The sequence below is a fragment of the Fundulus heteroclitus genome, unplaced genomic scaffold (assembly GCF_011125445.2).
Source record: "Fundulus heteroclitus isolate FHET01 unplaced genomic scaffold, MU-UCD_Fhet_4.1 scaffold_438, whole genome shotgun sequence".
NCBI lineage: Eukaryota > Metazoa > Chordata > Actinopteri > Cyprinodontiformes > Fundulidae > Fundulus > Fundulus heteroclitus.
In genome coordinates this window covers 32,950-53,192 of record NW_023396855.1, presented here as the reverse complement: position 1 = coordinate 53,192, position 20,243 = coordinate 32,950, and the positions used below count along the sequence as shown (strand labels likewise).

Here is a 20,243-nt window from a genome sequence, read left to right as displayed (position 1 = left end):
GTGTTCAAAGAATCATGTAGACAGTGACACCAGAGAACAATAAAGTGTAATTATTTTGTTGTAATCCTTTACGTGAACAATGAGGTAAAGACTCTTTTTTTTTTTTTTTTTTGCTTTTTAACAAAAGTTCAACATCTCTATTTCCACGACTAGAATGCTGGAAATGGGACAGAGCCGACTGGATCCGCTGCTCCAGCCCAACGCGAGCGCCGAGCACAGCGGCTGTAGTTTCTGTCGGGACAACTAGTTTGGCACGACACTTGCCAACATCTGCATCTATGTATGTGAGCCACTTAATGGAACACACGTTCAGTCAGAGCGTCCACACGACGATAAAAGTCTGAAATTACAGCACTGTTTTCAAATCAATTTGCTAAATGCCTCAGCTCACTGACAACCAAGGTAGCCAATGTGACAGTGGCCAGGAGTGGCAGCCATAGATGGCAGCAGTGTGTAGATTCTAGCTAACCAACCAATAGGGAGCAGTTTCCCTCTTTAGATTTCCCTGTTGAACCCAAGGATGTCAAATCCATTCATTCATCTATTGTCTTCAGTTTATGCGAGATCAGAACATGGGTGTAATAGGTCTAGAGAACTTAGACATCCATCTCATTGGAAACACATTCCATCTCATTTAGGGGATCCCAAGGGAGTTCCCTGGCCTTAACAGATATGTTATACCGTCGTAAGTCAGATGCAAATGCATGATTTGCATCTGACTTAGAATGCACCTAGGAGGATGGGCCTCCATGTCCTTAAAAACAGCAGTGCACCAACTGCAGGTTGCTCAGGTGTGAGCCACCAAAAATGACAAAGACTCCTGGAAAGGTGTGGAAACGTTTTCAGAAAGAACTGAACGAAAGTCCGGTTGCCTCTGATTTAAGCCTGTTTGCTGATACTCCATGGTGGGACATAGATTACTAAACAGAAGTTTATAGAAACTCTGATCAAGTTTAAAGTGAAATCTAATTAAAATGTGTTTGTTATATTTCATTTAGTTGTGTACTTAGATATAGCAATGGGGGTGTCATTGGTGAATAGATGTTATCAAATTGATGGCTGACTTTTTCTAGTGTGAGATTATGTTACTGCAGTTACACATTCATTTATTTTAAGGCTTTTCACGTTGTCATTGTCAACTTTCACTATATAGAATATTGCACTAAATGCTGCACAGCAAGAGCAATAAAAGTGATACAAGTAGTAAAAAAACACAACAGACATAAATTGCATTAGTAAAAAATTAAGATGCCAAGATTTGTACACATCTTTACCAGGGAAGCCGCCAAATGTATCTGTTTTAACTGTTTAAAAAGGTTTCAAATATGGACATGCTGTTGCTTTTCAGTTTGTGTCTTCAGGCATAACAAAGTTTCAAGAACAGATTTTTTTTTTTGGTTGAACTTGCCTACCCTTCAATTTTCACAAAGTTGTTTGTTGTGTGAAAATTGAAACGAGAGAAAATCATGTCGAGCCGCAGCTCGAGGTCGAGATTGCTCGAGGACCTCGGTGTAGTTGTTGAAAGTTTCAGGTCATGTGAAGGTCAGTGGGACAGAAGTTTAGTGCAAATGTCTAGCTCTTTGGGGTTGCAGTTGTTCAAAACTCAGCCTCCCAGTGAAACAATAAACAACTTGCAGTCTGAGTTGAAGTCACTCCAGAGTCGTCAGTGAGACAGAGGAGAAGGCAGTGAGCTGAGACTGGAACCGTGTGGGCTGAGCCTGAACGGAAGTCGACAACCTGGGTTTCCAGTCTGTTTGATACATATTTAGACTTTTGTGCTTTTAAATGATATATGTACCGTAATTTACCCATTTATGCTCAGAAAACAATATACTTTTGACAAAAACAGACACGCATTTAAAAATATATTTTCATTTAAATATTCCGAAATATGGCTATGAAAAAGACTCCCAATATTCTTGGAAGCCAAAATTAGCTTTGGAATCACCTCGTATATTACAGTAAATATTGCTTGATTCTTACTACATTAGTGCACATATCACAAAAGATGCAGCATGACAGTGAGTCCGGAAGTCTACGAAGTTCATGCAAAGTATATTTTTCAAAGATTAGTTATGACTTTACATCTGCAGTGTCATGATTGAAATTATGCACTGACAGGGAAAGCAGTTGAAGGAAGTTGAGGCTCCCTGTATGACTGCTCTGTCTTCTCGCTCTGCGGTTTCTGGCAGCTGTCCTGGAATGTGCCTGCATGCTGCTTCTCTAAAAAAACTACAACCAGAAGCTCTTCAAACAATAATATTCATTTTGTAGCATTACTGCCCCTGAAATACTTTTGTTTGAACGTGTCAAACGTTTGAAAGTGCTGCTATTGGTCTGAATGTCTCACTGCATTGGCTCATTCTCTGCTCGGAGATGTGTGTCTTTGTGCTTAAATGTGCGCTGACAGGACATCCATGTCTGCTTCTGCTTGTGTATGTTTTTCCCAGCCCGCCTGTGTGTTACCGTGGGACGTGGGTCATATTTATCTAGGTCAGCAGCGTGTTATTGCTCTGGGAGACAAATGGAGGTTGTTTGAATAGGGGAAGCATTAAGAAGAAGAGGTTAGATGATATCTTTTATAAACGGCTTAGAGATTTTTTGGGGGGAGGTTAAGAAATTGTAATTAGTCTAACCTAAGTCTCAAGCTGTATAGGCAGTAAGTACAATCTCAAAGCCAAGCAAAACTCAACAACTAAAATAAAACAAGAAGAAGGTGTTGCACAAACTCCGAGATAATCCTTAAATTGTTAAAACTGTTTTCTCTAGTTAATAAAGCTGACATCTGAATTTGTTGCCCTGTCCCTGTTTTCTTTTTAAAAGTACCTTATAAGGCTGGCTTGAGATACACAGAATAAGCATAGATGTGGATCATGTGTAAACTAGAGCAATAGTTGATCGGAAATGAAATTAGAGGGGGAACAACTCAACATATTACAAAGGAATCCACTTTAAAGCACGGAACCAAACTCCAATGGCCCACCAGACCACCATGAAAACCAACCACTGTGGATTTTTTGTTGCTCCTCAATTAAAATGCAATAAAGAGCTCACTGCATTTTAGGTGAACCACAGCAGAGGCCGACCATGTTCTGACATAATTTCAATGCTGTGACACAGTCTTAATCTCATGTGAAAAGAGCATGTTTGAAGCTATGTCTGAAACACTAGTTATCTACAAAAAAAATCACAGTTCAGTCGCTGCACTCCTCCCTCTTTTTGTAATTATTTTTTTTTTTGCAGGCAATTATTTGCCTTCTTTTCCCCTCCTGCTGCTCCTGCCAATAAACATAGATAAAAAAAAAATTAAATTTAAACATAAGAAATTAATAATAATATACACAATTTTGAGTCTTATTTGGAGGTAATATTGTAGTGAAGCTGCAGGTTCCTTACAAAACTGGTGGAGGGTCCAAAGTTCAAGTTGCACTCATCTTTTTATATTTTACCCCTTTTAAACAAGTCAAGAAGCATCAGAAAAGTTTGACACTGTCCAATCAGTGAACATAATAATAATAATAATAATAATAATTTTACTGGCTGTCCATGCCTTATCTACATCGACTTTTCACATCCGTGTTACTCTGCTGATGAAATTATGCAATGCACATCTTGTAAAGCTTTAATCTAACATCTTGTGTTTACTCCCCGTTGGGTAGCCCCAGCTGTTTGACACCCCTTTATCAGAAAGTAAGCACAAATGCTTCGAAGGCTTAACCCATCACTGGTTTTCCCATCAACAAATAACTTGATGAAAACCTAAAACAGACGTAAATTTACGGGAACTTTGTGACGATTTAACATTGGGGGGGGGGGGCTGTGAACATAAACATTTGGTGTTTATGTTCAGAAGGAAAATTTGGTTTGAGAAAAAAAGACAACTTGAGGATTTGAAGGTTTCACATCTTGCCACATTAAAGCTTGATTAAGCTGTATTGTTCAGAATAATGCTAGAATCTACACTACAGACATAATAGGTCAGGGAAAATTACTTGTGAAAGAACATTAATTACCACTCCATGATGTCATTAAGAACATCTCCATTTAAGTCTGTAGTGGTTGGAAGCAAAAAAAAAAAAAAAAAAATCATTATCCTGTCGTAGTCATTACAGCTTCGTGACTCTGTGCAGGGAGCTTGTTATAGTTTATTCATGCTGTTTCTTATTGATAACAGCTTAAGCAAACAAAGTGGGACAAAATAAGCTGGAAAGACACCAACACACGCAAACACAAGAGGGCTCACACATGCAGATGTATCTGTTGAGAAAAGTAGCGGCACTGAGAATGTGGAGAGGTTCAGCCCAAATGAGGACAAAGGGAGCCAAATGAGGACAAAGGGAAGCAAACAAAAAGCTTTAATACTGGAAAACTAATAATGTTCCAATTTAATGATGAGTTTAATAAGTCCAGTCAGAAAAAGCCTCATGGTAAATCCCTTTTTTAAAAACAAAGACTTTATATACAGAAGCAGAACACAGGATGAGGATAGGGCTTGACAAAAAGTGGTTGCATAACAGACAGATTGACTTAAAAGGGTACTTGGCATGATATATACAGCATGTAAAGCATGAATGTGGAAAGAATTAAATCAATTACAGGGGGGAAGCTAAAGGGAAGTAACGCTGACTAAAGAAGATTAACTTTACAGTTGAACAGAAATAAACTGGAGTACAGAACATAATGTTCGAGCTGCTTTCACACTGTTTTTCATCCATTCATGCATTTTAGCGTATCTAAATAACAAATGATGTATGTATGTGTATGATGCTTCCCCATTAAATATATTCTTTTTGTATTCGGAGAAAGGGTAAATTTTGCTATGTGCTATTGCTCAAGCATGGAAGTAGCTACTTTTTATAGTGGTAGGACCATCCAGTTTTTTTTTTTTTCATTTTTTATACTTGATCATAAACTTTATTCGATGACTTAAAGTTTAATGTTTTACAATGGGGCAATAATTTTGCATTCCACATAAGCAGCCAACCTTTTTTAAGATGAAAATCATTGGGTTAAGCAATTTTTCCAAATATAAAGCTCTGAAAAATACTTTTTCTGAAAAAGGTATTGCTGCTTGCTTGACAACTATTACATTCCAGCGTTTGTTGAATTCCTGCAGAAGTACATATCATTCAACTCAGTAAGGATCTGATTTGGTAATATACTGACCCAACAACAATGTGAAAGACTGGTAGAGAGCATGTCAATATGAATTTCAGGGTTATTCCACCAAATATTGATTTATTAAATTTTTTATATAGTTAAACATTCATATGAATTTGTTTTTTGTGTTATTTGAAGTCTAAAATAACATCAGTTTTGGTATTTTCGCCACTTTTTCCTCACAATAAATCCTCAGAATTCTGTCTTGATTTGGAATTTGGGGAGATGTGTTTATAGAGTTAAAAACAAAAGTGTTCATTTATATGCATAACTATAAATACTAAAATGAGAGAAATAAAATGTTTTGCGATGGTTTTAATTTTTTTTCCCCCAGAGTTGAATGCTTGATAATAAACTAGCATTATATTATTTTAAGCTTCTTTTGAAGACATTTCAACTGAAAAATAAAATGCTACATATTACATAGACAACTACATTTACGATCTACTTTCAATAAATAACAAAAAAACCTACATTTACAATCTAGTTTCAATAAATTACAAAAACTGTATAAAAAACAACCATCAAAATAAGCAAACCATCAAAATAAGCAAGTGTATGTTTAGTCACATGACTGGTTTGCACATGCTGAGCACGCTGAGCTTTTTTTCATGACAAAAAACTGTCTTGTTATAAACTCTATATTCTGTTTCAGGACAAAAATGCTTTTGCAGAAAGCTGAAGAAGAATATTTAGAAAATGTCTTTAAAATAAAATACTTTTTTCGCATTCCAAGCAGCACATCTGAATTTGTTCACAAGCTTACTTTTTGGGTGGTGGATTTAGTATTTTTTATCTAGGCCAACTGAAAGCATGTAAAAGGCTGGGTGTGGCCCACTGTTTGTAAAATGTCCAGATCAACACTACATTCTACGTCTACTCCCTAGTGGTCAAGTAATTATGAGCTGAATCTGTCAGAAATTAGGTTCAATGCCCATCCTATCTCAGCCACATCAGACATTCAGCATGGCAAGGTGGATAAATCTTCATCAGTACGGACAGAGCGTTTGCATAACCTAATGTAGGTTAAGTACCAGTATTTTGGACTCATTAGCAAGACATTTGCATCACACTTAGACAAAGTCAATTTTGTAGCAGTGGAAAATATGTCATATATGCAATATGATTTGCGGTACTGATGGTGTGGAAATTTGGTTTAGCAGGAGATCAAATTACATAGATTAAGTCATAAAGTATGTAAATAAGTGACGCTAGAATTATCATTATTTTTTTACTTTGCGGTGTCAGTGCCGCAGGAGCTATGAGATTGTCCTATAACTGGGGGTTGCTGGATCAAATTCCTGTCCTGTTTATCTCAGTCGTGTCCTTGGGCAAGACTCGCTTCGCCTGCTGGTGGTGGTCAGAAGGACCGGTGGCGCCTCACTTCTGTGAGTCGGCCCCAGATTATCGCTCACCCCCATTAGTGTGGTAATCGGTTTGATTATTACATTTGTTTAGCATTAGAATATTAACTCATACAGGCCTTGTACACATGTACAGGACCGACACAGGTAGGGTGCGAGGTAGGGCTGGACGATATAGAAAAAAAAGCATATTGATAAAATAGATATGATATTAATCGATATCGATAATTATCAACAAGCAGCCCTGGCCATTTTTAGATAAAGAACACACAAACACTGGATTCAAAGTCAACCCTATATTCCATCAACTTTTTTAAAAAAAAAACTCACGTTTTATAAAAAGAAAAAAGGAAGGCGGGCTCTCTGAACTCTTTGAAGGGGGCGGAGCTTGATGATGGAGCTTCCTGGATCTGCATTGTGATTGGTTGGGAGGATGTAATGACTGTAATATTAACCTACATGGCTAAAATTCATAAGGACGGAAAACATTTATTCTATTGAACTTTTTATTGACCCTTATTTTCTATCATCGATATACGTCTATCAATCAATATATATATCGTTATTAAATTATCGTCCAGATAAAACCGGGACTAGAGTGAAAAATGCAGTCACAGATACCCTAAAACTCCATATTTTCATGTACACATGCAGGCTCAGAAACTGAGTTTTTAGGAATCTACACTTTGGCCAGAATTTTCAGAATGATTCGTTTTTTGGGATGCAAAACACCATTAACGTGGATGAAAGACATAACTGCATTAAAAATGTATCTGTTTTCCCAGATATCCAGCTAAGTGTGGACTAGGCCACAATCCCACACAATAAATGGCTGAATATAGTGTAAAGACCCTTTGGGTCCTTGGACTTGATAAAGCACTATCCAAATATGGGCAATTTACCATTTAAAGGCGGCCAAGTCCACATACAATCTAAACCCAAAACAGTCTCACAAAAATGGTTTAAAGTAATAGGCAGAAGCTTGTGCTGTTTAAGTCACCATGGCATGGAAAAGTTTGGGAACCTCTGTCCTAGGGTGCTAAGTTTTCTTTACCTGACCTGCAGCATAGGGTCACAGGTGAGAATTTGGAGATTTGTCTTTCCTGATAAGGTCTCACAATCAATCTTCACCAAAAGCACATTTATCTGTGATACATTTTTCTGTCATTACTTTGTCACTTCCAGCTCATAAATCTCTAGTAGTTTATGTTCCTGTCATGTCCTTCTTAGCGTTGCTTCAGTAAAAAATTTGCAACTCAAGGTCTTCAAGGTTTTGAACTCTTTGGCACATGGTTAAAAAGAATCCTCTGACAAGTTGTTACCCTACGTCCTGCATAATAATAGCGATGTGACGCAGAATTGGGACTTTGCAGAGCTTGTTTGGTTTTGCAAATTGATTGGATTCCCTGCGGTTTTCCCATGTTTGACATCCTGTCGGACTCATCTAGTCTGGGTAGGTACACATCATTTTTCATCTGAAGTAAAACAGCTGTGTATTTTATAGGGCAATACATCAATTAATAAAAATTAAATAATTAATACCAGATATGTCAAAAAATCAATCACTATTAAATTTATCTCATGTAAGCTTATGATAAAGATAGTTTGAGTAAACGATTAAACGAAAATGACTTTTACTGTTTGTTTTTTTAAACCTATGACATACTTTTAAACAGCTGTTAAGTAAAAACAACTTAAAATGAGCTGTGCTTGATGAGACAAACTATTTTCGGACATGTGGTTGAATTAACATCATCCACTATAAGCCAGTGATTGCTCTCTGTAAGGCATGCGCAGTGCAAGGCAGATGTTCATATGGAAGCAGTCTTGCAGCTGCTGTCATGTTTCAACTACTGTCTTCCCCCAAGCACTGTCAACTTTTTCATCCTCATCGTTCATTCTCGTGCCACAGCCTGGATGTTTTGCGCACATGCCTCTGCATAGAGGCACTTGGTAGACTTACTCATAGTTATTGCGAATGAGCACACACACTAGTTGTCATTAATAAAGTGAGTTATCATTGCCAGCACAAGTCCAATGATTGTATGTGAGAGCAACATACGAATGCTTTCTCTGGCTTTGAGTTGTTTTCTGGTTTTTCTAGAACGTCACTATTCTGGACATTACTGTTTGACTTGCAGGTAAATGATAAGCGGAGTCTTCGCCACCTTGACTGAGCATACAGAAGTGTACGGCAATGCAGAGGGGCAACTTTTCTAATTAATTGTTGCGTTAATTTATTTTATTGTGTCAAATAAAAAAAATTTATTAAATAACACAAATAGTTGATGCAATAATTTTAACATCACTAGTATTTTTCCACAGAGAAAAGCCTCTAAATCATATGATCAATGGTGTTGATCCATTCCAGTGACTGAAATAGAAAAAATTATGCCACTGCCTCGGAGTTCAAGGTAGAGAAAGCGTCCTTGTTTGTGCCTAAAAAAATTCTTTGAAGAAAAATTTTTTCAGACATGATTTGTCGATTCACAAAGTAGTGTTTACAATTTTTCTGTCCAATAACAATAACCAAAAAAAAAAAGAACTCTTCCAACAGTCAGTAAGTGTAGACGATATGTTGTCGTTCCTGCTAATAATCATTAGCACAAAATGGGGCTCCACATTACCGTTAGTAGCACATAAAATGCCCCATGATGATTAAATAATTATTGAGAAAATGGGCCAACCATCCCATCACAGTAAATAAGAACTCAGGCTACAGAGGAACTGGCTTTCTTACTCAGATTACACCTTGTTTTTTATCACAACATAGTTCACGGTGTATCTGTTTCATGCCAAACATGCCCTCTGTTCTAATGTACTAAATAGTGTGCAGCTTTCATACTAAAGGCTGGTGGAAGGGAGAATTCTGAAAACGCACAAAACGTTCTGATGTACAAAGCCTTACGTAGACAGGTCACCACACGTGTTTCCTTGATAAATCCAGATATATGGGAAATAATGCGGTAGTTCACGTGTATCTCTGTCCTTTCTCCTAATTACATATGCAAATAAGTTTAAATACCCTGAGGTCACCCTCCATGTGTCCAAAAAACCATGACAATGGTGCTGCCACACAGACACCTCGAGGGATCTTTGTTGTGAATTACAGCAAACAACAACTTCTTATGTGACTATAATTTTCAGCTATAAGTTTGCCAAACCCATTTTCTTCTATGATGTACATCAAGTTCAAACAGCGCTGTCTAGCTGCTTCATTGAGCTGATCATTGGAATGTACACTAAATCATTGTAATGCCAAGAATATGCCTCCCATACGTTGATCAGGAATTCTGTCTACACACACATTTTCTGAAGGACTTTCAAAACAAGCCAGGATGCGACATAAAAAAATCATCAAGTTAGCCATCATGTCTGCTCTTATTTCGTTCCCAGAACAACTAATGTAATGAGAATAATTATGATTATCATATAGTATAGTGGCATCACGAGTTGTATGCTGATTCACGGCTTATGGATGGCTATGAAAACCTGACTGAGCTATCACTCAGCGTCCTCTGAAAAGCTCCAGTTGGAAAGACCGCAGTGTAGTTTTCCTGTGTAATGCTGGGGGCAGTTAAATAAGTGCCCTGGGCAATCTAAAGCGTCTAACGAGCCACTCATCATCCTGTGCCAGCAGGTCAGGGGGATCTCTGAAAACACACTCCCTCCGCATATTTCAACTGACGATGTCCCCCAGCAGTGCCAATGCTGCCATCGTACATCTTTCCGTATCTATTTATGGACATGTGTGACTGTCTCCGCCTTAGGAATCATCACACCTGACTTGTTGGGAATTAATCTGTGAATTCGACCCTACATCTACCTGCATTTCATGCTCATCGGTGCATGTCTTACCGAAGGCCTCAGCCAGCGCTTGATGTCATCATTGTGTTCACGCTCACTTCAGCAGTCAAGACTATATTGGATGAAATGTCTGCGGTTTACACAGAAAATGCATCAAAATGCTGGATAGCAACTGTTTTATCATATGTACCTGATGTAATGTGCCTGTGTGTAATTTTAGCCATTTTAAGTGGGAATAAATGGCCGATGCTCCACTTTATCACCAGAAATTTAATTTATTTTCAAGTAACATTTCGAAAAATAAAATAAAAAAGGTCCTTTGAAAGTAGACTCTCATAACTACACTGAATTTTATTGAGGGAAGTAAAGCAGTTAAATACAAACACATGTATTTTTCCAGATATAAAAAAAGAAAACAAACAAACAAATACAATTTGAATCATGTACCCTTTTCTTTCAATTCAAGATATCAGGACAACTTGCAACAATTTTGATTGTTGTAATAATGATATGGCTTGTAATAAATTTAAATATTTAGAAAATGTCAATCTGTTTCTCCTTTCGTTTCATAATAAACCTAGACCACCCCAAAAAATTTGTGGTTCTGGAAGACTGCTACACAAAGGGCCTGATCTTCAAAGATTCCAAATAAGAACAGCTAAATTGCATGGACAGAAAAAAACCTGTGCCAGCAAAAAGTGCATGTGTGGCTCCTGATCTTCAACGATTGTGTCCCCAGGGGATAAGACGTACAATTTAAATGAGTAAATTGTGTCTACTGCTGGTAATTTGGGAGCTGCTGTCAAAGAAAGAAGATCAAATCCTTCACATAATCTCTGTGGACACCCAGGACGTACAAAACCGTTTTTAATGACTGGAGAACTTCTTCTATCAAATCTTTTCTTAGACACAATATTAATTATTGTTAAAAAATAAGGGCAAAAACTGTGAAGAAAAAACTTTAATTGTATGTCTGAGTTTAATAATAAAATATTGCAGCTGTTAAATCAGATGTATCCCTATTTCTCATTATTCTAGCGGTTCGTGTTTCATTGATGGTGACCATGTCAAATGCGACAGCTGAGCGGACTTCTCTAGCACCCGTTGACTGAAAATCTCCCATTTGTTGGATGTAATAACGATAATAACCATATAAACAATAATAACAAATACATCTGTTTAGGAAGCACCCAGTTAGGGATGAACGGGTAGAGAACATGGATGGCGATGACTAAAATTCTGAATATTATTTATATTTCTCTTTAAGTGTCTCAAATTGCTACAAATAGTAGTACAAAAATGAAAATGATAAAAAATTACAAAAGTTAAATTTTAAATATACATATCCGTTATAAAACTGGAAGAAACGGACTTTTACAGCTGTCAGCTCCTCCCCGATCCCCCTCTGAGTCCGGGAAGGAGCCGTATGGTGAGATTACAGTGAGATTCATCTCTAAAAAGCTGGATTGACCTCCACCAACACCACCATAGCCAAAATATTTCAAACTAAGGAAGCCCCAAAATAATCCATCCATCCATCCATTTTCCAAACCGCTTATTCCCTCATGGGGTCGCGGGGGTTGCTGGTGCCTATTTCCAGCGTTCACTGGGCGAGAGGCAGGGTACACCCTGGACAGGTCGCCAGTCTGTCGCAGGGCAACACAGAGAGACAAACAACCAGCCCCAAAATAATTTAATATAAAATTACTGTGGTTCGATAACTGCATGTATAAGCCGGTATAGATAATGGATGGATGGATTGATTACGGTTATGGATAACTTTTGAACCCGCTGATTTAGAAAGATCAAATGTCCCTGAATAATGGGGACAGTCTTCATTTTGGACAATTTTTACCCCATTTAAAATGTACCCAGATATCTCTGTGGTTTCATCGTGTTATGGATGAAAACTAAGCCGAAATGTTGCGCAACAACAGCTGTGGGAGCATGTCACAGTGCTGTCACAGCGTTACAGACTTTACAGGAAATCAGAAGAAAGATACTGAGATGACAAAAACCTTTTGCTTAAATAATTTGCTTAAATAGAGAGCCCAATATATCAAACACCTAACATCATTGCATAATTAGAAACACATGTCAAGTTGCCATTTTAAATACCTAAATATAGCAAAAATGGCTGTCCAGAGATGATTGTGCTCTGTAAATGAAGTGCTAACTGACTTCAGCCTCACACTTCAATCTTTCATCAGTGATCTGGTAAACAGTCTATTAGCGGGTTTCTTTGATTTAAAGTTGTAGTAAAACAAAAACATTCCAGTCATGGTTAAAAGGAGTGAACACATCAGGCTTTCGGGGAATTTTTTCCAGACCTGAGGAGCAAATGACCAAAAATACTTCTTCCCATTATTAAAAATCAAGGTTTAGTTGTTTTTTTTAAATAAATGAGGAGATTGTCAAACAATGTCTAGCACTTTGAGTTGGGTTTTGCCTCTGCCTGTCATTTAGCTTGGTCCCTTAATATGTTGTCTAGGTGATAGAGCTGCCTGATGCTGTCAGAGCTTTTCTCACCACACCTTAATGGTGTCAAAGCATTCACACAAGAAAACAAAAGAGAAGAAAAGGTCATTGCAGAAATACAGAAAATAAAGAACAGAAGCCTTGATTCAAAGCTGAAAAGAGGCTTTGTCATACGTTGGCCTTTGTGAACATAAAAAAACAACAGGAGCTCTTCTTAGGTCGACAAGTAGGATGCAACTACAGCGTTAAATGTTTATTTTAGTGGACAAGCTCCCATTATGGGTAATAGTTTAACTATTAAACTGAAAAAATGGATTTATAGGTTGAAGGAGTCTGAATTTTGATACTCAGTGACTGCTACAAAACAGTTTTCTCAGTGTTGCTTTGTGTGATTACGGGATGCAAGCCAGAGAACGAACAACATGTGGTGGAAAGTGAAGGGATTTTCAAAGAGTGGCTGTTTTCACACGTGACTCTGCTGCCATGGTTGGGTGGCTGGGACATAAAATGTAATATGATGCAATATTGGTGATAGCCCCGAGATCTCAGAGGTGTTCTGCAGTAATAGAACTGCTTTGATTGATGGAAAGCTCCGGGCAAAATGTCGGTGCCTCCGAGGTCTTCATCAAGACAAGAAAACTTGGTTATTCTCTGAATCGAGCTCATCTTCAAGTGGAGTTGTGACATTTCAATCTATCATTCTGTCTTCCTGTGATTCTTTTCTTCTTTCTCATATTTGGACTAAAGTCCCAAATGGTTTTTAACTGTATTCACTGCTTTGCAACTGTGTGGCATTTATTTGCTACCATGGAACGCACACACCGATCAACCATCGCACACGTGTACTCGCTAATATCAGCCTTTTCTGTCAGATTTCTCCAGAGGATCGTAGGTTTTCCTTGGCTGTCACTGAGGCTTTGTGTGTGTGTGTGTGTGTGTGTGTGTGTGTGTGTGTGTGTGTGTTTGAACAGAGCTCTGCGTTTGCTCGTGCTGGCACTCTGAAGCATCTGTGTTTACCGACTGAAGCGGGAGCTAGAGATTGAGAGAGATTGAGACAGACAAACCGTGGACTCTCACTGACATGCAAGGCTCGGCAGAGAAAACAAACGCCTCTTTTTGACAGTCTTCCCACACTAACCCCTCTTCCTCCTCTCTGTTCTTCACTAACTCCATGTTTTGTAAATGGACTCGTTTCATTGATTTACTTTAAACTGTGCTGCATTAGGGTTGCTAAAAGTTTCATAGTTTAAAATGGCAGCAATTTCATTGTTGCATATGTACTTTGGTCACATGAACAGCTTCATTATAGCTTCTGTATATATATCCATTGTATTTTATTGAATTTTTTGTCTGCACCATCAACACCAAGTCAAATTCCTTGTAAGTGCAAACCTACTTGGCAATAAACTTGATTCTGATTCTGATGAAAGCTTCAATCATTCATTGCGAGTAAATTTCTGACTGTTGCCATAGTTAGATTATTACAAAAGGACAAGAGTCCATGTACTAATATGGACATTAATGTCAGAATAATTTAGATTTTGCATTTTAATCTGTCATTCAACAAACAACTTATGTGATATTGCATAAATATTAATTTATTCTAGATTTTCTTTAATTCACACAAATTCACACATAACGCCACTAATGGGCTTCAATAACACCCTCCTGACCCCACCCACACAAAAACTGAGTGTATCTTCACAGCTACAGAGGCTGTAGAGAAAATCTTGGTCTCAAAGGAAAACTAAAGCAAACGAGTCTCCAACAGCTGTTTCCAAATTATTTGTTTTATTGTATCATGGTGAGTTTATCTGGAACAAAGTAGAACATTTTAATTTCCATCTCTGCTTAAAAACACTCTACATAGAGTGATAAACTCATTTGAACCATATCATACCAGGTTCATCTAGGAATTATTAAAATAATATCTGTTGCGTAACTGTGCAGATTTAGGTGCCAAACAAGTCAACCTGAGCAGTTTTACACATGTTTTAACGAAGGTTTGTCCAGGTGGGAGTAACAAATTTGCCATTTGGAACAATGTTGTCCAGTTTTATCTTTCTCGCATATCAGACTGGATAATTTAATTACATTTCAGGAATATATCACATTGGTTATCCATTCTGTTTATGTAAAATTGCTTTTGAGTCATTTTGATCATTTTGACCTCTTAACATGTTCTCATTCAAATAAGGCAATATAACTCAAATGTCACTGCACCCAATTGGTAGATTTGGACGATCGACCTCTTCATCAACCAGTCAGATTCAGAGTTGAAAGCTAATCCCCACTTTTGCCTTGCAAAACCAATGATGATCCAGAAGGTAAGTAAGTCCCAAAGACAGTATGTATTAGCAGAGAGTACACTTCCCTATAAAATCCCCTTTGTCTTTATGCAAACAACTAAGACCAATGTGATGAATTTGATTCTAACATAGGGTCATAGTAGTAGACATTAGCAGTGCCTTTTAAAGCTGAAAGAAAACTTTTGACCACAAAGCAGCAAAGGTAAAATGGCGATTATAAAAAAAAAAAAAAGAAAAAAAATCCTAATCTTTGGTTGCTAACTAGCCAAGTTTTTGTTGCAGAGAGAAAGACATCCGTGTAAAGAGGAGACCCTGTACTTTCAAATGGAGGTGGTTCTGCAAGTACAAACAGAAAATTAAACATACACTTTTTTTACATGCACTGTTTTTGTATATTTGTTACATGCCCATCTAATTTCTAAGGATTCATATTGGGTGTAGTTTGGGTGGCAATGCTTGGTGTAGGTGTTTCTGACAGAATTGGGGGGGAGCGGGTTTTACAGGGTTTTGGTCAGGGCAAGTCTGGTTTGAGCTTAAATATAAACAAATGCTTTTTAGGTCGCTCATTTTATAATTAGCCATCTTTATTCATTCCAAAACCTGATGCGTATATAGGATCATTATTCTGCTGGAGTAGACAACTGTGTTGAAGATTGAAGATATGAGGTTAAGTTGAAAGATTTGGAAGTAGTCTTACTTCTTTATTATCACAATTATGCAATGCACCAGTCACAGGGGCCTCAAAATAAATCTTATGCTTAACGCTTCCACCGCCTAACAGATTGTGAAATGGTTAGATGTGAATCCATTTCGATTTCTCAAAATGTTTTTTCTCTCTGTGGTTATATAGGTGAATATTTATATCACCCTACCATCAGATTTTTCTCCATAAGGTATTTGACTTGTTCCTCTGGATAGTTGTGGATATCCAGCAGAGAGCAGCTTGTTGCACCACCTCTCAGCACCTAAATATATTTAGTTAAACTGATTGGAAAGAGCATAAACGTTTAAAGTTCTTTAACTTAAGAGGGTTGACTTCACTGTAAAAATGTTAAATCAAACATGTCTTGAAGACATTCAGTGTAAAAAAATGTCTGTGTTCAAGTTGTAATGACTTACTGTGGCCACCCCTGAATAAGGAAACACCTGAGAGGACTCTCTCTCATCTTGAACTTTACTGTGGCATTAGTGATGGGAACTGACAAAACACGTTTGAACAATATTGCTTCGTTTTCCACAAACATTTCTTTGACATTAAATCTTGGCAAATAGCATCATTTTAGAACAGCTCAATTTTCCTCCTGTCTTTAAAGCACCGTTGTATTTGAAGTTCATATCTGAACTGATTCAATATCCATTTAAATTGGCACACTGCAAATCTATGTTTATGTTCCTGTCGCTTTGTTTCTTCTTGCTTTTATTCTCCTTTGTTCGCTTCTTTCTTAAACCTGTCTCTTATTTCCCTTTTAGTGAGTTGTTTGTTTCAGATTTTGACTGACAGAGATTCAGTCTTTGTGACACAAAAAGCCCTACATAAATCAAAGGCGGATCAGTCAGAGTACAGAAATATGGAAATTGTTTCTCAGAAAAAAAAAAGGCCCCAGAAGGAAAACTGTTTGTGAGTTCTTGTTTTTTTTCCAAACAAGATTTCTAGGACAGAGAGCTCGAGCTTTGTTATTATGGCGGTGAGACAGCTGGAGAACACAAGCTACAAGGTCAGAGGCCATGTGTGGCTCTGATTCTCTGTGTTTAGTCTATAAGATTTGTGACAAAGTCCAACTGGGCAGGGCATGCTCTGAATGAACAAGTCTGTTATTATCCAACGCATCGCCTTAGGACTTTAACAAAGCTCCTCTCTCCCACAACTTTGACTCAAGGTAGTGCTCAAGATTAGTCACAGACAATAATATCTGATTACGTTAAGGCCAAGTTGATCATACTCACATTCAGAGAAAGGTTTGAAAGAAAAAGATTTTTTTGTCATCAAGATCAAAATACAAGTAGCAGACACATAATTTCTGCCCTTTCAAGTAAATATTGGTGATTTTGTTTGTATTAATTATCAAGAATTTTTACATTGTACTATTAGTATTTTTTTTTTATTCCTGTTGATATTTAAAGAAGACATGTCTTTGCTGAGCTCTTCTTTATTTTTCCATCCACCTGTTACTTTCAGAGACAGATGAAATTGTCCAAATAAAATGTGAATGATCACAGACCTGCTTCATGAGCAGCTCGACAAACAAATTCAAATCACCCCAAATACCAGTGATGTACTGAGGATTGTGTGTATGTGATTTAAAAAACGGCGGTGACACAAGCCAAGTGTCAGATCATCAAATGCATACAGATTAGAGAGATTTGTGTGAAGATGGATGAAACAAAATTATTAGGATATGTTGCTCTCAAAAAATACAGTTGGCATCAGAGAATGTTTATTGCAACCTGACAAACACTCTATTATTTGCTGTCATTCAAGAGACTAGATGTTGTGGTGCCATGATGTCAAAAACTAATGAGAGAGATGTCATGGTGTTTGACAGTGATCTGATATTCCTACTATCTTTCATGATCATTTTGAAAATATTGTAAAATTAAACTTATTTCTGACATGTGTAAAATAAAAAAAATAAACTAATATAAAGAAATGTTGTTTTCAATAAAATTACATTGCAACCTTGTTCTTGAAGCGTGAGGTATAGACTGGTAAAACAAGCATTAAAGTAGTTTAAATGCAATGACACAAATGCCTAAATAATGTTTTCTAGATCTGCTTGGGTGACCATACATTGTATTTTAGAAAATTTTCTTAAAGGGAAGAAGTAGGAGTGAGGAAGAGATTTGATGTGTGAGTCAAAGCCCCATGAGGAGTCAAATCTAATTCACAGATTTTTCACATTGGATTTGGTTATTAGGCAAAAAGAAGCAATGGTCTCATAGATTTTTGAATGCATGTGACTAGGAAATCTAATATAGCTCTTAATCTTATTGTTGTTTAAAACCAGAAAATTGCAGGAGAGCCAATCACTGCTCCAAGATAGAGATTGGATGAGGATGGGAAGCCTATCTAGCTGGTGCAGTTTAAAACATACATACAATTGGATGTCATCTGTATATTGGTTAGCATATTGTACTGTAATTGCCTCACATTTGTAACCCTCTTTTGTTCTCTTTGCTGACGTAAACTGTATTTAATGTGTCCAAACACAAACTGTTCTCAGTCAATTCTATTTCTATGTTTGCAAGAAATAAAAAAAAGCCCATTCAAAGCATTACGAGATTGTCTTTCAGCTTTGATTACCATCTGATTCTGCATAAACGTGTCAGCAAACAAATCTAATTTCACTTAATTTAAAAAAAAATAATCTGGGCTGTTGTTTCAGGTATATTTACTTTATAAAAGTCAGAAAGCAAAATTGGAAGTGCTTAAATGCATAAAGTTGTGACTTCTCTATTTGTCACTGCTGCTCCTCCAAACTCTCACTCTGTGTTTAGTTGAACATTTAACCTATTGGATCTTGAACTTTAGCAACTTTTTCTGTATGAGGCTACAGAGTTTGATCTTTTCAGGGAATAATGTTCGATAATGTCTGTTTTTGGTGATTTGTAGAGTATCTTCAATAAGTCTGTGGTATGAAATTCATGTAACACCTCTTACATTTTTTCCAGATCGTCGATGATGAGGACACCCAGTTCATGACCAACTGTCCTCCCGCAGTGACAGAGAGCACGCCTCGCAGAAGAACCAGGATACAGGTCATTTGGACTGCACCACCCAGTGGTACTGGCTGCATTATTCTCAAGTGAGTTTTATTCTAAACGTACCTTTACATTCAGAAATTGAATCAAAACTGGCCATTAAATATCAGTGTGTGCAATATTCCAATTTCTATAGATGTAGTATTTGATAAGATACTTAATTTATTGGACAAAACTATGATGCATGGAAATCTGCATGTATATTAAGATGACAGCAGTTAAATGAAGAACATCTTAAAATACACTATTCCAAAGGAAGACTTTTAAAGTTTAGTTATAGTAACATAGTTTATGTTGTTTGTTTCCAAGTTGAACTTCGAAGCTGAGTTTGCACTTTCAAAAAGGAAAAATTACCCGAGGCAAAGTTTTTTGAAAAAAGAGGAAAAATAAGTTTAGCTTCCAAGTTTCAGATGTCAAGAGAGTATGAGAAAGAAAATGTAGAATTCTTGTTTTTGGTTTTACCTTCACAGAAACAAAGCTCAAAATCTTACCCAAAACAATATATTCTGTTGATTTTCTGGCCTTCTTCTGCAAGAAAGAAGTGGCCAGCATCATTTAGCCTTGCCCTTGCAAACAGCTGTTACTCACTAAAGGCAAGAACATAAGAAAGCTGACTCCAGGTGTTTTCAAGAGGAACAGCACACCATAGCTTTTATTAAGAAACAACCTCCACAACACAGAGGAAGATAATTACTGGGTTGCAAATTGTGGTTTGAAGCAGGCATTACTTTGAGCATCAGTGGTATTTTTAAGAAATATGTCTGCTTTTTGTGATCTCTGTTTTCTGTCTCAGTCTTATCTTTCTTTATTACGTAGGTGAAGAAACTAGGGTGAACAATTTAAAAGTTCACAAATGTTTTCTTTGAAAATTGTGGTCCTTTTGTTTGAGGAATTAAATAACTGTTCAATGTTATCATTTTGGACCTGGATATAGAAACAATGTGAGAATGACATTTTCCCAGTTATTTTTCCACCATTGGTGATCGCATTGTGGAATTATCAATCATGGGCATGGCATTATGCAGCTATTTAAAAGTTTAGCCTGACAATTAAATTGGTCAGTATAACTGCATCTGTCTATGTTGGCATATTGCCTGTCAGCTTTTAATAAGCGACATTTTGTTTTAATTGGACGTGGATGGGTTACAGTTAACTTTCCTTTGAGGGAGGGAGGTTCTTTGGATCCATCCATCCATCCATCCATCCATCCATCCATCCATCCATCCATCCATCCATCCATCCATCCATCCATCCATCCATCCATCCATCCATCCATCCATCCATCCATCCATCCATCCATCCATCCATCCAACCACCTACCCACACGGTCGTCCATCTGTCTAGCCATCCATCCATACATCCGTCC

At 37.2% G+C, this 20,243-nt stretch overlaps 1 protein-coding gene across 1 annotated transcript in view; it reads left to right on the top strand.

Moving 5' to 3' along the window:
- Nucleotides 1-20,243, top strand: part of LOC118556317 (spondin-1-like) — a gene marked incomplete at its 3' end in the record, with an annotated part of 54,345 nt that overhangs the window by 10,894 nt on the left and 23,208 nt on the right. The window contains exon 3 of the mRNA XM_036131452.1: nucleotides 18,788-18,921. Coding sequence (XP_035987345.1) covers nucleotides 18,788-18,921 — 134 coding nt within the window. The remainder of the gene's footprint in view (nucleotides 1-18,787; nucleotides 18,922-20,243) is intronic.